Here is a 21,923-nt window from a genome sequence, read left to right as displayed (position 1 = left end):
GGATCGTCACGGGAGTTATTCTTTTTGGCTCGCGCGCAGTACCAACGCCGGCCCGAGACATACAAGTGCACCGAGAGGACTCGATAGCCATGGGAAATACCGAGATGTGAGGCACCGGCTTCTGCTAACTGTCTCCATTTGCATGTTGTCACTCGTTGTGCGCGACTGCGCGCGTGCCGTGTCGCGAGCACGGCGTTGACGGTAGGCCTCCCCCCCCCCCCCCCCCCCCCAAAAAAAAAAGGTGCGTAACGTCTTTGCATTATGTTTACAACATCCGGGGAATGAAGCGTCTCTGAGCGCTACTTTGCTAGCTCTCTGTAAACACGGAAGTAGCTTGAATAGTGCTGCTACTGAAATGTAAACAAAACAAGTAGAGCACGGTGCAGAACTCTTGCTATTGTTATGAAAACCATAAAGCCTCACTCGCAACCGATTCACAGCAACGCGATATCCGGTCCACAGCTTTACAAGCAATGTATCTAAGGATTCCCGGCGGATTTTGTATCGGTTGACAAGTCTGCTACCGATACGGCCGTTTAGCTCCCCTTGACGACCGATGGTTCGGTCGAATCGGTTTTTTGTCCCACCCCTAATATATATATATATATATATATATATATATATATATATATATATATATATATATATATATATATATATATATATATATATATATATATATATATGTATATATATGTGTGTGTGTATATATATATATATATATATATATATATATATATATATATATATATATATATATATATATATATATATATATGTATGTATGTAAAATTAATGGGATTTTATTTTTATTTTTTTAAATTAACACAGACTTCCATTATCGCGGGTGGTTTTGGGAACGTAACACCGCGATAAACTATTAAAGACTGTACATTATTGATTTTGTATAGAATAGGACAGTGTTTTTAAAGTCAATCTATTTTTATAGTTCTTGACCGTACATTGAGACGAGTTAGTGTTATTAAATCTTAATGTTGCCAATGTAATATGTACATCACTTTCTCAAAGTATATTATTGGAATCATATTGTATTTTAGCTTCAACTCACTCTTACACGCATAACTGTGAGGAGCTAGGTGATATTTTAGAATTAAAATAAAATTGTTGGATCAATTCTGATAGCTATTGATCATTTAAGAGAAGGTCACAGCAGCCCGTGGCCTGCAAATGGCAATTAGTGAGTAAGGAGACCCCCGCATGCTGTTAGTGCGTGATTACATAACGGCAAGGGTGCCATGCTTTATGTTAACATCAGATGTGTGGAGGAGGAAATGCATTGTGTTTGGGGGACAGGGCAGCCTGTTGCTGCATCAGCCAGGCTGTTGCTATGGGATGGTGTCAGCAAGGAAATGGGGGTGGACTGCGGCAGGAGGGGTTTGATGTAACTCACATCCACTTATTATGACTGCACAACTGTTAGACCATCATTAGATTTAGACATGTCTTAATGGCCATTCATACAAATTTGCACCTGTCTGTTAATGACAATATACCATACATAACATTTCAGGGTTATTTTTCATGTCATCAGAGCCTAACCGAAACTTACATACATGCATCCATCCATCCATCCATCCATCATCTGAACCTCTTATCCTACACAAGAAAAATTAAAATGATCTGTCCTTGTTTTTGGGGAAATTTTATGGGTATTGATCTGGAAAAAACATTGGTTGTCAAACATCCCTAACTAAAATCTAGAGATGGGTATTGATTCTAGTTTCCTCAATCGATTCCATTTTGATTCACAAGAGTTCAGTTTAATTCTTTTTTTTTTTTTTCCGATTCCCTTCAATTCAATCCGATATTGAATAATTATGGAGCATAAATTCTACTTAAATATCAAGGACATGAGTAAAACTCCACAAACATTTAATTCTGAATTCAATTTTGCTGATACCCTAACTGGTTAAATGATTTAGTTTGTTAACACTAGCACTACTAGAATTCTAAAACAACTAGATCTCCTAGAGCAATCATTTTGACGGCTTGCACTCCCGCCTAATAATGCCTAAAATGGTTATTACTCGCTGTTTTGAGTAGCTAATAAAGCCCCTCTCTTGCTTTTCTGTGGAAAACGGGTGTATTAATTTCGATTATCAGGCTAGCACTGCCAAAAACGTGATGACTCCATCACATCTAGGAGCGCATTTTTTTACTATAAGTTTTTTTCTCTACCTTGAGTTGCGTCGGTACAGGTCTCCTTTTAGCCGGGGTGGGCTTTTCTTGTTTGGATTTGCTGTCTCAAACTGCCGAGTGATCCAGCGACCACTCATTGTGATTTGTCAGACTCTCTGTCAGCTTCTCAGAATGTAGCTGAGAAGTCTCCTCTCTAGTATAGATTTTTTTTAATTATTTTTTTTTTATTTTTGATCTAGCTTGTATCCAAAACCAAATGCCTCCGCGTTGAATGGTAGTTGCTACGGAAGCGCAGCGGCACCAAAGATGTACATTGAAAGGAATAGAGCAGTCAAATTGATGGGTGCGGAGGTAAAGTAGTATTCATCCATCCATCCTTTTTCTGAACCGCTTACTAGTACTCACAAGGGTCGCGGGGGGAGCTGGAGCCTATCTCAGTTGGCTATTGGCAGTAGGCGGGGTACACCCTGAACTGGTCGCCAGCCAATCACAGGGTAAAGTAGTAATTACTCTTGAATATTTTTCTATTTTTAATACAATAAAATGGCAGTGCAGTAATGAAATATATTCAGAGAGAGGAAAAGTCAAAAGTCCTGGAACATTGTTGATCTATGTAAACCGAGTAAGAACAAATCCGATTTTGAGAACAGTCAAAATGACGGCTCTGGGAGATCTAGTAATGAAAGTAACACGTCTTATAATCACTTAAGTGTTACACAAACCTTAACATCACATCAACAAAGACGAAATGACAATAATTTTCAGATTTCTAATTCAATAATTATAAATACAAATTTAAAAGACAGTGAATTATCTTAAAGTGCAATAAATCAGGTCTTTCATAAATGTGAGAAAATACTTTTAAATTCATGTGAACAGTAAATTCCAAGAAAATGGCAAGATACAAAAAAAATCGGCCTTTAAAATTCGATTTTATTATATATATTACAAATTTATGTATTTTCTTATGACTTTATGAAGAAACATATATTGATAAATAATCACTTCATGGTTTTATAAATGGATATCAGGCTCGGAAAGGAAAATCTATTATTTATTATTTGATTTATTTTATTTTTTTTAACCCAGCCCTACTAAAAACTATGTATGTACTATGTATTGTTTATCCAGTTTTTGTACTAATATTTTCTATTTTAGAAAAAAAGAAACATGTTTGTTTTTTTTCCAATTTCAATCATTTTATTTTCATTTATAAAAGAAAAAAGACAATATATCGGAGCAGAAAGAAGACATCATATTTCCCCAGAGTTCAGTTACAAAATAATGTAATTTAAAAACAACACATAAAACATAAATCCAGAATAGGGAGTGGGAAAACATGACAGCCATAATGTGACATCATACATTCACATTTATTATAAACCTTGTGGCTTTGGGTTTATGAAACCTTCATAAGATAGTCAGGCAGAGCCACAGGAGACATGATGCATGAACTCTCGCCGGTCTTTGTTCTAACTCTGAATCAGCTTCACATTTCTCTCACACTTGTCCGCTTATGGCATTTCTCCTTCATGCAGTTGAAGGCTCTCCTGAACGACCGATGGCCGAATCTATCCATTCACTCCCATTTCTCCACATCCCAGTCACATACATACGACCCTGACCGCCTGTCAACAAGCTGTTAATGTGTCTGAGGGAGAGGACAAAATCTACTCAGCAGGCACTTCATCAGTAAAGTTCAAGTTCATCATTAAACTTCAGATGGCCGGTCCTTATTGATGGAATATGACAGAATGATACAGTGCATACTAATCAACAATGACACCACTCCAGTCATAAAGCAAAGTCGCGACACATTTTCACACTCTGTTATTCTGATTTAACTGTTTGAGTACCAAAAATATTTAATGACTTATGCTAAAATCCTACTGAATGCAGTCATCCATGATGTTTTTTTTGTTTTTGTTTTTGTTTTGTTTTTAATCAATGGGCAGTGCAACGTCTTGTGGAGCTCTGCCTGGTCAATGGAGTTGTGAAATCAAAAACACCCACTAACTATGGCCAGCAGATGGCAGCATTGTATCTCTTTTCAATGGGCTCTCAGGTATCAAATTATATGAAACATGACAAATGTGATGAAATAGAACGTTTTCAAGGGTGACGTGAATGATCAAAATCTTTGTCACATTACATAACAAAAAATATTAGTGTCACTGTTGTGCAGAAAAGGTATCTTTTCATCCATCCATCCATTTTCTTGACGGCTTATTCCTCACAAGGGTCGCGGGGGGTGCTGGCGCCTATCTCAGCTGGCTCTTGGCAGTAGGCGGGGGACACCCTGGACTGGTTGCCAGCCAATCACAGGGTATCTTTTCACAAAAAAGCTTTTCTCCTAATCTTTTTCTATTTTCACTTACACTAAGTTTTATTTTTTAAGTATGTATACTGAATTTATTTATTTGTAAATACAGTGTTTACATGTAATGTTTCATGCAACATGAAAAGTTGGATACGTTGTGTGGTAAAATGTAACTAGTAGAAACAAAAACTGATATTAAAAGGCTTCATTTGCCTTTATCTTCAGATCTTGTTATGCAAGGGTGGCAAACTGCGGTCCTCGAGGGCCAGAGTCCTGCAGGTTTTATAGATTTCCCTACTCAAAGTGCAGCTGATTCCAATCAACAGGCTCGTTATCAGGCTTCTGCAGAGCTTGCTGATGAGCTGATCATGAATCAGCTGTGTTGAAGAAAGGACATATACAAAACCTGCAGGGCTGCAATATATAATAGATCTAATGTATAATAGATCTGATAGTTTATTATAAGATTAACTTTTTGTTGAGTAAAAAAATTCATTGAAAAGGACCTTGAAAAAACTAATCGCACATGATATCGCAATCGCAATTTTTAGGAAAAAATTTGCAAATATATTATTTTCCATAATCGATTACTAAAGAAGGGAATAAGTTAGAAACGTACCTTTTTTTCTAATGAAAGAATGGAATCCATTGTTTCATATGGTGTCCACCATGTTTATATAGTCATTGCACATAATATTCTGTTTGCCATGAAAGATGAGTAAAAATGCTCAAAATTGGCTTGCACTGTCGGGGTTGTTTGTTGGATAACGTTTGGTAGTCAAAGAGTTAATTCTACAACAGTACATGATTTCATATGCAACATGTTAACAAAAAGCAAAATTCCTTCCTTCGTTCCTTTCTGTACTGGTCTTCCTGACTTTAGCTCCAGAGGTGCTGTTGCAGTCTGAGTCAGACTTGCCTCTTAGCCGGCGTTTCCATGGTTACTCGCTCGCTACCAAAATGAAAATGGCATTCCTAGCATTATTTCGCCGCCTTCTGCGTCCATGTGCTCATGCGTGTGTGCCTACAATCTAATTGACAAAACTACAGTGAAGCACAGAAACGTCATATTTCACAGAACCAGGAGCATAACAGAGCAGCAATCTTATCTTGTCAACCGTTTCATATTCTAAAATATTCTGTTATGAGATGCATGACACAATAAAAAGGATTGATAATGTAATTAAATATCTGGATTTTCTCCCGTCTTCGCAGGACATGAGAAAACATGTGATGATGACACTGCTGGACACAGAAAGATCATATGTGGAGTCACTGCGCACTCTCATTCAGGTAAGTCTACACACCCGAATTGCAAATTTTGACCCCGACAAACGCACATGCGCACATCACTGAGGACGTGAATTAAAAAATGCAGGCAACAAAGGTGTTATGTAATCCACTTACATTCACTCATTTGCCCCATCAAGCTAATCTGCTAACCTCATCACGTCGCACTGTCATCAGCATTACCAGCACCCGTGGACGGAAAGCCAATGAGGTTGTCTCGTATACCACCACTTTCATCGAAAAAACATCTTATGAACTAATTAGCGGTCTTTAATTCCCCCTCAATTTTAATTATTCACCTTTCTAAATCATTTTTTAATTATTTGTTCCATTGAATGTGCCCCAGCAGCCCTTTTCACACTGCACTCGCTCAAGTGAATCACAACATGAATATGTAGGCTGAGTAACACCAAAAATGTCATCTTTCCACCCCTTCACTTTCTCCTATAACCAACACATCTACTCTCACACAACTAATTAACCTATAACTCAAATCTTTGCTGCATTTTTCCCCCCTCTTACTCATACACACACCAACAATCACGCGCGCACGTCACCCGTGATCACCCTGCAGAATCACCCTGCATTATGCCTATTTATATGCATCCATGCACCACACGGGCACTCACATTTCTGTACTTGTCCCTATGGGGCCGCTTGTACGATTATGTGTGGCTTCCAAGTGATAAAATCCTGCTGTGTTCCCATGGCGACCCAGGGAAAGTGTTACCACAGTGACCGCAAACTGAGGCGGCAGACTCCTGAAGGAGGATGTTGCTCGTCTGAGACGGCAAGCTCTGTCTTAAATGGAGTTGGAGGGGGCAGACAGGGACTCGGTGAACATGTGCATTTGAAGACTTAGAATGAAAAGGTGTTATTTATATTTTGGCAGCTAAAGCATTATAATGTTAAAAAAAATAGAGTAAACCAGAATATATACCTAGTGGGTCAGATCCCAAGTCAACTAATTGATTTAAAATGTCCAGAATTCACCAGTGAGTGTCGACTTTAAAAAGTCTAAAGTCAATAATGAAGACGTCAACCCAATTATTATTTTTTTTTTACAATATGTTCTATGCAGCCCCACAAGTCTAATTATGATATTCTGGTTGATATTGAGTTATTGGAATATGAGTTAAGCAGCAAAATCCAGTCGTTTTTATCCATCTCAGGGGGAGGCCATTTTGCCACTTGCTGTCGACTGAAGATGACATCACAGTTGCTCAGCGCTCAGGCAACGACCAATCACAGCTCACCTGTTTTGTGAAGCTGAGCTGTGATTGGTTGTTTCCTGAGCCCTGAACAACATTGATGGCATCTTCAGTTGACAGCGAGTAACAAAATGGCTGCCCCCTAAAATTGATAAAAATGGCTGCATTTTTGCTTCATAACTAATCTTCCACAAATGTAATATTAACCAGAATGTCATTTTTAGACTCGTGAGGTTACATATATTATTGTCAAGAAATGTTTAAGGTTGACTTCCACTTTAAGATCGCCATCTTTCAATTGATGGATTATTGACTGGGTAGTGGTCACATTGACATTAATTGATACATATCTAATTTAAAATGAAATCTGAAAATAGGATTAATAACAGAAGTCGAACAAACGACCTACATTGTGCTTGCTGACCAATTTTTAAATTGTTTGCTTAAACAAACAACAAATCGTATTTCTATTTGTTGTTCTGAAAAAGAGTACAAATGATGAGAGCCTGTAGTTGAAATAAAGGGAGAAACACTCCATCACAAGCCGGAAGCTTCCCTGTGTGATCAAATGATCAATTTTAGCTCCAGAGCTCTTATGTAACACACTGCTCGCAAGTTAATAAAGGTAATTGAAAAATGACTTTTCTCAACTAAGCTTGTTTAGACATTCGTTAAGGAAAATCCTCATAGCAGTGCAGCTAGTGCACACTGAGACATAACTCGCAAATGGCATTTTTTCAAGAATCATTTCCAAGTCTAATTGATCTTCAAAAGTCTCAATATCTGAGCGAGTATTACGTAAGGCTGTGTTGGAAGTGGGTCACCAGTGTGCCATGCCAGTTGGGGGGGACCCGTTTGATGAAATATAAATTAAAGGTACTATGTGAACTTCCATTCCGGCCCCGCTAAGAGCCACGTAGGTGTGCCAAAGATAAAGAGACTGATACAAACACAGAAGGGACATGAGTGGGTGGATTTTGTCGTACATTTCCTGCACCGCCTCTTCCCAGTGGCGCTCCATTGACATTTGTCAAGGCATCTTAAAAGACTAAGTAGTTTACTTCTTTTTAGTTTTGTTCAGAGGTTAATTTTACTTCATACTTTGTAGTGCAGTTAAAAAAAAATGCCTCTAAAGCTAGGGAGACATGGAAAACAGGGTGGATAGGGGGCCCCGAGGACCAGGGTTGTGAAACACTGACATAGTACGTGTTGCACAGTCACAGCATTGACTTTAACGGTTGTACTTCTTCACTCACAGGGCTACATGCGTCCTCTCAAACAGCCGGACGGAGGCTCCATCGTGGACCCGCTGCTGGTGGACGAGATGTTTTACCAAATCCCGGAGATCTTAGAGCACCACGAGCACTTCCTGGAACAGGTTGACGGCTGCGTCAACCAGTGGCACGACAGGCAAACTGTTGGACACTTCCTCATCCAATCAGTGAGTACAACAAGCTATCAGTAATATCAATTTTCACCAGTGTTCTCCAGTAATTGCGGGTATGCTGTCGCCTGTCACATTGCACTAAAATTGATAGTGTATTAACAAATACTGTTTTCTTCCATTTTGTGTACATTTGTGCTGCTTTACTTGCTCATCTCTCACTCGTAGCTCGAGCAAACCTTATTCCTGTTTATTTTCTTGTGACCAATAAGAGAAGAGAGCGATGTCATGTGATTTGCTGCTTTGCTTTTTGGCTTGGATTGTTTTGTTCACTGTTTAGTGTGCCCTTGTCTTTTTTTGTTTACATTTTTTTAACAGTATTATTAAGTCAGCAACAGCCAACAAGCCTTGTTGATCCAGTCAGTCTCATAATCTGAAGGTCGTGAGTTTGAGCCTCAATGGGGCAAATGTTTTTGGGTTTGTGTCACTGTTCACTCAAAGGTGGACTGTTTAAGCGGGGGTTGTATGGAGAAAAAAATGACCCCCAATCTGTTTTCCAGCTAGTTTTGTTTTAATTTTTTTTATTTTTTTATTTTTATCTGATTTATTATACCATTCTTGCCATGACAATGACTACATTACAACAGCAAAAAAAAAGGAAAAAAAAAAAGGAGAATAAATAGGCTAGTCTAATCTGTACTCTCCTGTAACTTTACTTCCCATTATGTTATTTTTTCTCTTTGTCATTTTTTTTCCCCTGTAGTGAGTGTGTGAATGGATCAGTAGGGAGTTCGACCAATTTCTCTCTCTCTCTCTCTCTCTCTCTCTCTCTCTCTCTCTCTCTCTCTCTCTCTCTCTCTCTCTCTCTCTCTCTCTCTCAAACAGGTCACTGTGATTTATGTGCATATGTTTATGGAAAATTACATCAACATATTTAAAAAATTCTCCCAAACAGTTTTATATCTATAATTTTAGTGTGGTTTTCTACAGGCAGCGCTTATGTTATGAGTCACATTTGTGTGTGTTGAATGTTTTCAAATGCACTTGCTAGCGTTAATATCCTCGTTTTCTTTCTTCCAGTTCTCCAAAGAGGCTCTGGCTAACATGTATTCAGCCTACATCGACAACTTTCTAAATGCCAAAGATGCTGTGAGGATTGCTAAGGAGGCCAAGCCAGCCTTTCACAAGTTTCTGGAGGTGAGCAAAAAGTTGAAGAAATTGTCTTATTGGATTGGTTTGGTTTGGTTTGGTTTGGTTTTAACATAATGTAAACTAATCAGATGAAGAGATGATGTATATTATTCACGGTGGCAAATTTTTGCTTTGTAATTCCACGTCTCACTAACATATTTCTCTAGCAGTTAGAAATGGTTTTCCATTAAAGCAGTTGTTGTCAGACCGTTTCCTCATGTAAATAATCCTTTCCCTTTTCTAAAGCAAAATATGCGTGAGAACAAAGAGAAGCAGGCCCTGGGTGACCTGATGATCAAGCCAGTCCAGAGGATACCTCGGTATGAGCTTCTGGTCAAGGTGAATTCTCTTTCAAGCTAATTCCTATGGCATGTAATCACGGTGTCTGTTAAACTACAGTAAATATGTTCTGGATAATGTGTGCAGGACCTTCTGAAGCACACCCCAGATGACCACCCGGACCACTCCTTCCTGTTGGACGCCCAGAGGGACATCAAGCGGCTGGCAGAGAAGATTAATAAAGGGCGCCGCTCTGCTGAGGAGGCGGAGAGGGAGGCCAGGGTCATCCAGGAGATTGAGGCGCATATAGAGGGAGTTGAACATGTGAGATATTTTTCTCTTACCTGAATCAAATTCTTGCGTTTGTTTGTCATTGTTTCAATGTAGGGAAAACTGTTATCTCCTACTGAGATTTTACATTATGATGCATTTTTCTAGCAGATAATAGTTTGTTTGATTTGATGAGATGACAGCACATTTTATCAATACCTTTTTATGTATTTTTTAGATTTTGAATCCCCAGAGGAAGTTCATCAGGCAGGAGATGGTTATGGAAGCGGTAAGAATTGTCTTTGATAAATGTACAGTATGTGTCACCGTTATTTCTGGACGAATACCTCCTAATTCAATTGAATAAATGGAACAAGTGAATTCGCACAATTGTCTCATCTTATAATATTTTTTAGTGTATCATTTTCATGCAACTCTTTCAAAGACCAACTGAGCTTGTTTCAATATTCCTGCAGAAGACAGTTGGCGGGAAGAAGGACCGTTCCCTCTTCCTCTTCAGTGATCTGATCATCTGCACCACACTTAAGAGGAAGTCGGGATCACTGAGACGCAGCTCCATGAGCCTGTACGAGTTCAAACACACGCTCACGCATCATCGTATTGTATGGTAGAGCACCAACTGCCACTGGGGCCAAACAATTCTCATGTGGATCCACACCTTAATAGACCCCCATATTTGCATATGAAAAATCTGTTAATCATTAATTGCATGACTAGTTTCCTTGAAATTAATTCAAATGATGAATATATCTCACAATGTAAACAGGGAAAAGTAAAAACTATCATGGATCATACTTTAATTCAGATCTGTATCACATTTTAAATGAGTCCTTGGTACTTGTTCTCCACAAAAAACGTTCTAAAAAATTGCATTGCAAACACACATTAAGGCAAGGGCAGACTCTGCCCTCTAGTGTTCAGTTATGTTAACTTCTATAGACATTCAAAATTTCCTCATATACACTATATACACCACAGTTGTATGCCACAATTAATTTCAGGGTGCATCATCCACTTGAATAAATACATTTTCCAATTAAAACAAGAAGAGGTGATGCCACTGGGTGCTGTAGTTGCCTTTTTACTACAATCTGATGTTGATACCACCATGATGCAGTAGCATTACCTGAACAGTGCGGAAGGTCTGTAAAGTAATAATTATGTGCTATTTTCCTAGCTTAAGCTTCTAAATATTTCAACATAAAGACAACATCCATCCATCCATTTTCTTAACCACTTACTCCTCACAAGGGTCACGGGGCTGCTGGAACCTATCCCAGCCGGCTTCCGGCAGTAGGTGGGGTACACCCTGAACTGGTTGCCAGTCTTTGCAGGGCAAAGACAACATATAGGTCATATTGTATCTTACTGCAGATTCACTGGGCTTCTCTGAAAAGTAAGAGGAGCATAATATTCAACTACTGCAACAAATTTTAAGTAAAACATTAAGCAACTGTTACATAAACCTTATATTTAATGGTGGTTAATACTGCATTGTTTTCATTTATTAGGATCAAAAGTACGGTATTTACTTTTTGTTTACATTTAAATTTGTAATATCATGCCGTATTTTAATCAAATGAATTTACACAAATGCCTCTTCCATATAAATACTTAATACATGCCAGGTACTTTGCAGTTGTGTATTTAAATTCCCCCGTACACCCGTTTTTGTTTTTCTCATCTACTTTGTCTGACCGATTCAAACGGTTCCAACTATAAACAGTTCAACTTATCCCTTCCACAAATGTTTCTTAAAAATTTCAAAACAAAAGCCAAAATGTATGTTGTTTTTTTTCTCTCTCTAGTTTCTATATTTTTGGACAGTTTCAAATCATTCTGACTTTAAACTTTTCACCTTATCCATACCGTAAATATTTTTTTCAAAATTCCAATATAAAAGCCCAAATTACAATTTTTTGTTTTACTCCTCTAATTTCTACATTTTTGACCGATTCAAACCATTCCAACTTCAATATGTTCAGCTCATACAAGGTCATTGTATATTATTCGATATCATACAATATCACTTCAGATCATTCAATAATCATTCCTCAATTTTTAATTCAGCCTCTCAGCCTTCCCATACAATTTCACCATAAATTGCATTCTTTAGGATTGACAGTATTTTAGATGTCTGGCATCCATTTTTGTCTGCGGCTGTCTCTCATGTCACATCTTTTATGTTGCTGTTTTGCCCATCAGGTATTCTGCTACTAGTGTAATCGATACGTCGAGCAAGTATAAGTTTCTGTGGAAGCTTCCTCTGGAGGATGTGGAGGTGGTGAAAAGTAAGTAAGGCACTTGTCACTTGACATCCTGTCATTTTTTTTCCCTTTAAATACATTGTTTTTTTTCACCCTCCTTTTTTCAGGTTCTACTCAGACAACAAACAAGGAAAACATGCAGAGAACTATCAGCCGACTCGATGAGGATTTGAGCACGTTGGGTCAGATCAGCAAATTGTCTGAGACCCTCAGCTTGCCGCACCAGGTACGGTGGTGTACCTGCATGAACACACTTGTGCCGATTATCCCGTTTTATCTTCTCACGGTGACGTTTATTCTCATCTCTCACGCTAGTCCCTTGATGAGGTGATCAAGGATCTGATGGCCTCTGTGCATAGGGAGCTGTCAGAAAAACAGTCATTGGCCTTCAATATGACCTTCCTGCCCACCAAGCTGGAGTTCACCACCGTATCGGCCGAGAGCAGCTTTGTCTTTGAGTTCACGTCACCTGACGTTCGCTCCAACTTTGAACAGGCGTTTGAGGAAGCAAAAAAGAAGTTGGGTCAGTGTGTCGTAGTCTGTAATAGAATAAATAATAATCATAGATAAACTAATAATTGTCCTTCATTTTGACTTGTATTGCCTGTTTAGCTATGACAAAGGACCAGTGGGACCCAGAATTCCTGAAGGCAATTCCAATTATGAAGACACGCAGTGGAATGCAGGTGAGTGTGACACCTATTATTTACTGTTTACATCAGGGGGTCTGCAACCTGGCTGTTTAGTCCCTCTCCTGTGGCTCCCTGTGGATCTCAAAAAACGGAGAATTTTTTTTTTTTTTACATATTTATATGTATTTTTTTATGTGAAATATTATTTAAATCAATTAATGATTTTGATTTAAACAGAATAATTAAATATTCAAAGATTGTCAGAGCCCACATTTTTAAGGTTTCAGAAAAAGAGAGATGAAAAGGTTTTCTAAATTAGTACTAAAAATGAAGAAAGAAAGTTACCATAAAATGTCCATGAAAATGCTAAAAATGTCAGAGAATTGAATAAAAAGGCAGAAATAAAGTTCAAAAAGTACCCATAAAATGTCCAAAAACAAAAGAAGAAATCCCAAAAATTATCAGAAAATGTCCACAGAAATTGCCAAAAAAAAAGGTCAGAAAATTGATATAAGAAACAGAGGAAAGATGTTCAGAAAGCAGAAAATTACTATGAATGAAATGGCCAAAAAATCTCAGAGAATTGTTAAAAAAAAAAAAAAAAAAAGGGTTGAAAAGAAAATGTTGAAAAAGTACCCATAAAATGTCCAAAAACAAAAGAAAAAAATCCCGAAAATGTCCACAAAAATTGCTAAAAAAAAAATAAAAAAAAATCAGAAAAATGTTCAAAAAGTAAGCATAAAATTGTCCAAAATCAAAAGAAAAAATTACCATAAAATGCACACAAAATTGCAAAAAATAAAAAAATATCCATAAAAACCCTGAAAAAAATTACCCCCCCCCAAAAACATAAAAAATAAAAACCCTCCAAAAACAGAAGAAGAGAGGTAGAAGAACATGAATGTGCACATTGTGGATGCTGCTGTCATACTGTTGTGGTGCAACTCATATTAGCTCTTAGGCCCTAAATACATTAGATTAACACACTTGTTTCCTTCATCACAATCTTCAAATGTTTTTTCTGGCTCCACACACATTTTTGGTGATTTATTTGGCCTAAAATGGCTCTTTTGACAGTAAAAGGTTGCTGACCCCTGGATTACATTATGAAAATAATGTCCAAACAAGTCATATCTATGAATGCACTGTCTTGTTGGTTTGTACCTAGTTTTCATGTGCATCTCCGAGTCACACTTGCCCTGACAGTGGGTGTGAGGTGTGGGTGTGTAACAGTGATGGATATGTTGGACAGGTAAGAAGCTTGACACTACTTTGTTTGCATAACAAACAGCTTATTTCAACTACTCTGCTAGTGTGTTGACAGTTGTGATGTTTCTTCATCAGGTTTGTCTGTTGAACATTAAAGATGAGCCCACAGTGGAGGCCTGTATTGCTGTCTGCTCAGCCAGGATCATCTGCATTGCTGCTGTACCCGGACTGAAGGGGAGGTCAGCGAATAAGCATGCACATGCACGCTTTTTATTATGTTGCATATATTTGGACCTCATCTAACTTTATACCATAAATTCATCTGTTTATGTCATAGGAAGCGTGGCCCTGAAGTCCCCCCATCATCCACAACACCTGACCACACTCAACAGCAGTTACATATTTCCATCTCACATTCCTCTTTGGAAATGACCGAGCAACCAACAGGTAATTCATGAAACGTGTTTGCTTTTTGATTGTTGACTGTTGATGAAACTTGCACAATTTATTATTGGATTGGTTGAATTTACTTGAATTGTTGCCATTGCTGTCTAGACTGTTTAGAAAGTGATTAAATGATGATCATAGCGACCATGTCGTCTGACCTGCTCATGTTTTTCAGGACCAGGTGCTGAGCTGATCCCATTTGATAGTGACGACACGGACGATGAGGATTCACCAAGCCCTTCGTCCACTCTACAGAGTCAAGCCAGTCACTCCACCATATCCTCCAGTTATGGCAGTAAGTTTAAACCGCGCTCATGTATTACAATTATTGGGACACCCAGCCAGTACACTGACAGGAGGTGAAAATGAAAAACATATAGATTTGGTATCATAGCTTTTACATGATATAGCATTTCTAGGAGGATTTACATTTTATTTCCACATCATTTTTTTTGGCAGTATGAAATCTAACTGAATATTTTTAACATTTGATTTTTTCTGGGCTTTATGTTTTTTTCAAGCCATTCCTTATTGAAGGATTTAACCTAATGTGCAAACAAAATGATCAATTTTAAGTGGCTAAAACTCACAAGATTTCAAATTAAATACAGTATTAAAAAGTAAGAATGTGCTGATTTCATCAGATTTAATTCTGAAATTTATACTAGCCCGACACAGTCACGTAATAGCCCCAGTTACAAACTGTTGCAAATAGGAAATCAAGTACCTGTATGCTGAAGTAATGATGATCTTGTCTAAATTTGCTCACAAGTGTCATTTGTGTGAAATCTCGGCCATTGTATGAATGACAGCAGGTTGGTTAGTTGATTATTGTGCCATCTAGTGGAAGAGCTTTTAATTGCTCTGCCAGTACACACATACACAGTACATTGGCGCAGATAAACTCTAAAAACCAGAATTAAAAATGGACCGATCCACTACTTAGGTGAATTTGACCCAACTTCTTATTTTATTTTATTTTATTTTATTTTATTTATTAATGTATTTATTTATTTGGAGGGAGAGGTTGTTTCTTTTTTTAATTATTATTATTATTATTATTCTTTATTTATTTAAAAAAAAAATTGAGGGGGGGGTTCTGTTTCAAGCAAAATTACCCTTTTTTTTGTACAAAAAAAAAAAAAAAGTTTTGTTTTTTTTGTGTTGTTTTGCACAAACCAACCCAATCTTTTGGGGTGTTTTTCACAAAACGACCTAATTTTTGGACAGTGTTTTGCACACAACAACCCATTTTTGGGGTCAAATTGATCCAAGCATTGGATTGGTCCTTTTTTGACCCAAATTGGGTTATGTTTGACCCAATTGTTATTATAGTGTAGATGACCAAACTTACATTATTTGTACTAAATATATATTTTTGATGAATTGAGTGACATTAGCTGATATTCCGTGGAACTCTCGTTAGTCTCTCATCCCTTCGCATCCCTCCTAAAGATGAAGAGGCCCCTTGCTCCAAAGACTTGGCTACAGAGACCACCAGCAGTGAGGAGGAACAGGAGTACTCGGTGACAAGTTCATATTCGGCTCCGGGGATGTTGACCGTTGGCGGAGGAGGTCGAGCCAACACGGAGAGTCCCATGGACGGCCGCGCCATGCGCCGCTCCTCCCGGGGATCCTTCACCAGAGCCAGTCTGGAAGACCTGCTCAGTATTGACCCAGAAGCCTACCAGAGCTCCGTGTGGCTTGGCACGGAAGACGGATGGTGTGTTCTCGACAAATGGTCGTAAATACGTCGACTAAACGCTAATATTTGATAATCCTTCTTCTCCTGGCAGCATCCACGTGTACCAGTCCTCAGATAACATCCGCAACCGCAAAAACAGCATGAAGATGCAGCACGCGGCTTCCATTTTGTGTATATTGTAAGTATGTCACGATTACATTTTTGTATTACGTTTGCAAGCTAATATTTCTGTAGCAGCTCTCTCTACTACCTGATACATACCTGCATATTTTACAAACGTAAGTCACTGTCATTTATTGTTCTGCATTTATTGTTTTCCTTTTCCACAGGTATTTGGACAACAAAGTTTTCGTATCGTTGGCTAATGGTGAGGTGATTGTCTATCAGAGAGAAGCAGGTAACCTCACATTGGGAGCCTAAAGTGTGGCAATTATGAATATAATAACAATAAGTTAATAGTTGTTGCTTTTCCTATTCTTATCCTGATCATACTTATAAAGATTATAAATAAGGGTTGGACTCAATTAAAAATGTATGTCATTAATTGTAGACTTTGTAATTAATTTATCTTGATAAATCACATTTCAATCATATAAAATGTTTTGCACTAAACACATTTTTTTAAGAAAACATTTTTTTTTTTATTTAAATGTAATTTAGTGAACAACTCATGTTAAACTACAATTAATATAGTACTATAAAAATCAATATTCAAAATCATTTACACAATATCAATGTAATAAAAAGGTATGTATTTCATTTAAATCTTCTAATACAGATATACAAATAAAAAGTACATTAAAAGAAAAAAAACGACAGGTACAACATATTAATGTGACTTTGCTGCCCTCTGCTGGTATTGTGCTGTGTAACAGTTTTGATGGGTAATTGACAATAGCTGTGAGCTCCTGTTTAAAACATCCAATAAAAACTACTATAACTGATCAACACTACAGTCATCAACAAAATACATAGATGGCATTGAAAAAAAACAAACAAAAAAAAAACAATAACAAGATAGTAAATGTAACTTGGTCATTAGGGGCTCAACATGTCACAAGAAAAGCCATAAAGATAATTTGGATTGTTTAGAGCAGCGTTCTTAATTGCTCTCGTTATTTCATAGAGAAATTGACCTATTGCATTGAAGTGTGGGGGTGTGCATTCAAAACCTACACCGAACCCATCTTTCTTTTACAGAAACGTGCTATTCGTGTCGTTTGCGGCTGTGGATACAGAGACCACACTAATCCATTATTTATACAATTAAAAACTTTCAAATTGAATGAATATATGGAGTTTAACCGCCTTAAAATATTGTATAAATCCCATCATGAAATTTACCAGTCAATATACAAACCAAATTTATAAAAGGGGAAAGTGAGTACAAATTAAGAGGAACAGACATTTTTTTCCTACCTAAATATAGAACAAAACAAAAAGAACAATGTATTTAAACTCAAGGTGTCAGTCTGTGGAACAAAAACAAAATCTTCTCAGCCTTTTTGTATTTTTAAAAAATGTATCAAATCTCAAATACTGCAAAAATATATATAGCACAAGAATATGCAGTTGAATTAGTTTGTAGTATTGTGACACTGAAAGCGTCTTGGCCGCTCACCGTCATTCATTTTGTGTTGATTTTTGTGTTGATCAGGGGCAGACAAAACAAGTTTGACTTCTTTCTATCCTCTTTCATTTATTTTACTTTAAAGAGTGAAATAAAAATTTAAATTGAAAATTATATCTCTGTCACTTCCTAATCTTCAGGTAGTTTCTGGGACTCTCAGTCTTCTCAAACATTAGTTCTGGGCACTCCCAGCAGCCCCGTCACCAAAATGGTTCCAGTCGGAGGAAAATTGTGGTGCGGCTCCCAGAACAGAATCCTAATCATGAACTCAACGACGCTGATGCAAGAGGTAAGCGCTGTGATGGACAAAAATGATGAGATGCATAGAAAGCCTGGTGGAGGATTGACGTGGACTGTCGCCGTCCCAGCATTGCTTCCAGGTGGGAACGGACAGCAGCCGATGTGTGACGTGCATGGTGGCGTACGGTCAAGGTGTGTGGTTGGCCCTGCAGGGAAGTGCGCATGTGAAACTGTACCACGCTCAAACGTGGGAGAGCCTGACCGAGGTGGATGTGGCGCCTGCTGTTCACAAGATGCTTGCAGGTAAGACTGTGTCCTGTTCCTTCCTATTACGCATCCATAACACCTCCATCTCATTCATATTCCTCTTCGTTATCATTCAGGAGCAGATGCGATCATCAGGCAGCACAAAGCTGCATGCTTGAGAATCACAGCATTGCTGGCCTGTAAGGATCTGCTGTGGATTGGCACCAGTGCAGGTATAACTATGATCGCATCATTTCAATTCCTCCAGACGTTAGATTGAAATTGCCACTGCTGATTTGCAGATTATGTAAATGTCAAAACAAAACGATTGAAGACTGACACCAGTGATAATTTCGTCGATGAAAAATTTTTTTTGCCATATTTTTCGTCACATTTTTTTTCCCCCCAGACAAAAATGAAATCAAAACTACAATAGAAGCCATTTATATTTAGAAGATGACGATAACTAAAATTGACTGACAATGAGTGAAACAAAAACAACACAGTGACAAAAATTCACAAAATCCAATCAGAAGAAGGAATGAAACGCGGGTGGTAGAAAAGAACCACTCGGAAATTGTTCACTGCACTTTATTTAATGTTCAAACCACTTTACAGTCATTGTGCAGATGTAGGATTAATCTCGCAATTATGCACTTAATTTATTTTCTTTTTTAATTTGGTGAAAACTAAGTTTTAGACGACATATTGTCGTTTCAACAGTGTTAATTTTGACAATAATTTTTAATTTAGTTTTAGTTATAGTTTTTTTTTTTTTTCTAAAATTAATTAGTTTTAGACATAATTTAGCCATCTGATTGTATTTTACTTTTAATCCAACATTAATTGCCAATTTAGTCTACTAAAATTTGCCTTTACTTTGGACTAAAATTGTATTAAAACTAAAATACAATCATTTGACTAAATTATGACAAAAACCTTAATTAATTTTAGTCAAAAGACTAACTATGTCATGTCTGGGTCACGCCAGGGTTAAGTTTGAGTTCATGACCTGTTAAATTTGGGTTCATGACCGTAAGGTCGTGTCTGTTGGGAAGTGATGTAACAGCATCTAGTTTCAACTGGTTTTAAGTTATGTGACAGCTATGTGATGTCAGGAGCTTTGTGATGTCAATCTTTAATCCTTTACTTAGTCACAACCAATCAGATCGATTCACTGTCTGTAGTAGCGGTTTGAGAAGTGTGTTTGTCTGATTATTCCTCTGGCCCTTCCTCGATACCTTCTCGTTGTTTCTGGTTAAGTCAAGTTAGTTGCACGCCTTTTGATGTTATGCGAATAGTGTTAAAACTCTTATTTGTGTCTGCACTTTGGGATCCAAACTTCATAACACAAACCACATAACACACTAAAACTAAATTAAAATTTCAAAATTCCGACTGACTGACACAAGTTTAAGAGCCTTGTTATCATTTGCCCATCTCTACTTTTCTTTATTACGACGGCCATTTTGTCTTTGCAGGTGTTGTCCTCACGTTGCCAATCCCAGCAGTGAGTTCTGGAACAGGTGCATGTGCAGTGAAAACCCCCCTGGTGCCAATGGGATCCGCCCACGGACACACAGGTCACGTTCGATTCCTGACATCTGTCGAGCTACCGGAAGGTTTGGGAATGAACTTTCATCCTCTAACATCAGATTCCACAGGTACATAAAAGTTGGGTCGGGTTTAAAAAAAAAAAAAAAAAAAATAGAATAATCGATATTGAATTGATTTTCCTTTCTGAATAGAAAGTTGCCATAAATTTCATGCAATTTTAAGGAAAAATCATATAATGGTATGTTACATTTTTTGTTTGTTGAGAGCAAATGGCAAAATAACTTTTAACGTCAAAGAATCGTTTTGTGCGCCATCTTTTTCCAAGGCAAACAATCCCAGGATGGCACCATCGTTGACGGGAACCTTCAAAGGCGCGATTCCACTCGCCGCCGAGCCTCTGCCCACCTGCCTCCGAAAACCAATCAACTTGTCATATCAGGTGGCGATGGCTACGAGGACTTCCGACTGAACAATAGCAGTGAGACTATTGGACGGGATGACAGCACCAACCACCTGTTGCTGTGGAGAGTCTGAGATGATCAAGCCCCGTTTGGACTTTCAGACCCAACGTTCCACTTGCCGCATACAAGTGCTTCAGCCTTGTATATGTTGCTGTTGTTTTAGTTCTGCCGGTTTCTATGTGCATTTTGGCTACGAAGTCCATCATAAACATACACATAATTATGTTCACTTCAAACCTAGTCCTGGTGTGTAGGTTTCATCGAGGAGTATTGATTTTTTTTTTTTTTTTACAATGGCATATTAAACAGCCAAGAAGCAGAAGTCTGAAAGAGATAACCATTTTGAATAGCAAGATGTTGCTCATCTCATGTTGCAACAAAATGTTTTACTTCCAGACATGGCACCATGTAAAACATTCTACATTGTAGTGAGATATAATTTTGTAATGTATTCGGTGATAACGCAAAGCTGACGATTAACAGAGAAGTTCAGCAATGAAGTCGGCTTCTTAAAACCTGATTGGCCCCTAAAATCAGATTGATAAGACAGCTCAAATCCAGTATTGAAAAAGCATATTGAAGGACACATTTCAAACATGTAAAAGAAGTATATGTTTGGAAGGTATGTAACCACTTTTTGTGCATACGTTAAATCCATCACCTCGAATTAGCGGAAATACTAGCCATTTATTCTTGGATATACACAAATGATTGTGTTTAATGTTTGAAGACTACACACAAATTAAAGTGGAAGTCAACCTTAAACATGTTTTGACAATAATATGTTATATGTGACCTCAATAGTCTAAACATGACTTTCCATTTGTGGAATATGAGTTATGAAGCAAAATCCAGTCCTTTTTTTTTTTCCTTTTTTTTTTTTTTAAATCCATCTAAGGACTGAAGATGACATTAATGTTGCTCAGGCAACAACCAATCACATCTCACCTGTTTTCTTAAACTAAGCTGTGATTGGTTCTTACCGGATCCCTGAGCAACTGTGATGTCGTCTTCAGTCGACAGCAAGAGATGGATAAAAACGGATGGATTTTGTTCCTTTAAAGTGATACTTGACTCATTGAGCCATTTTCAGCAATAAAAAGTTAATATTTTGTGTATAATTAATGTGATAACATCATTATTTTTCATGTACAATTAATATCTTGAAAAACTAATTTTGCCACTTGTTGCCTTACGATGACATCACCTGTGCTGAGGAAGTAGGTAACGACCAATCATGGCTCACCTGTTTTCTGGGTTTTGTCAGTAAACTGAGCTATGATTGGTCGTTACCTATATCCTCAGCACAGGTGATGTCATTGTAAGGCAACAGCAAGTGGCCAAATTAGTTTTTAAAGGTATTAATTGTACATGAAAAATAATGAAGTTGTCACATTAATTCT

The 21,923-nt window shown here is 37.7% G+C and overlaps 1 protein-coding gene across 1 annotated transcript in view; it reads left to right on the top strand.

Annotated features, from left to right (window-relative positions):
- arhgef17 (Rho guanine nucleotide exchange factor (GEF) 17) overlaps positions 1-21,705 on the top strand; it is a 61,555-nt gene extending 39,850 nt beyond the window's left edge. Inside the window, exons 2-24 of the mRNA XM_077541461.1 lie at positions 5,696-5,773; positions 8,240-8,422; positions 9,446-9,562; positions 9,803-9,895; positions 9,983-10,159; positions 10,344-10,394; positions 10,582-10,691; positions 12,332-12,417; positions 12,501-12,619; positions 12,709-12,916; positions 13,006-13,079; positions 14,194-14,277; positions 14,370-14,473; positions 14,572-14,681; positions 14,857-14,976; positions 16,137-16,404; positions 16,478-16,564; positions 16,716-16,783; positions 18,157-18,305; positions 18,385-18,559; positions 18,640-18,735; positions 19,984-20,166; positions 20,385-21,705. Coding sequence (XP_077397587.1) covers positions 5,696-5,773; positions 8,240-8,422; positions 9,446-9,562; positions 9,803-9,895; positions 9,983-10,159; positions 10,344-10,394; positions 10,582-10,691; positions 12,332-12,417; positions 12,501-12,619; positions 12,709-12,916; positions 13,006-13,079; positions 14,194-14,277; positions 14,370-14,473; positions 14,572-14,681; positions 14,857-14,976; positions 16,137-16,404; positions 16,478-16,564; positions 16,716-16,783; positions 18,157-18,305; positions 18,385-18,559; positions 18,640-18,735; positions 19,984-20,166; positions 20,385-20,593 — 2,949 coding nt within the window. The 3' untranslated portion in view covers positions 20,594-21,705. The remainder of the gene's footprint in view (positions 1-5,695; positions 5,774-8,239; positions 8,423-9,445; positions 9,563-9,802; positions 9,896-9,982; positions 10,160-10,343; positions 10,395-10,581; positions 10,692-12,331; positions 12,418-12,500; positions 12,620-12,708; positions 12,917-13,005; positions 13,080-14,193; positions 14,278-14,369; positions 14,474-14,571; positions 14,682-14,856; positions 14,977-16,136; positions 16,405-16,477; positions 16,565-16,715; positions 16,784-18,156; positions 18,306-18,384; positions 18,560-18,639; positions 18,736-19,983; positions 20,167-20,384) is intronic.
- Positions 21,706-21,923: the final 218 nt, after the last annotated feature.

This window comes from Festucalex cinctus, chromosome 13, assembly GCF_051991245.1.
Source record: "Festucalex cinctus isolate MCC-2025b chromosome 13, RoL_Fcin_1.0, whole genome shotgun sequence".
In the NCBI taxonomy this organism is placed as follows: Eukaryota; Metazoa; Chordata; class Actinopteri; order Syngnathiformes; family Syngnathidae; genus Festucalex; species Festucalex cinctus.
The sequence above is the reverse complement of the archived record's forward strand: the minus strand, read 5'-3'. Positions and strand labels throughout refer to the sequence as shown.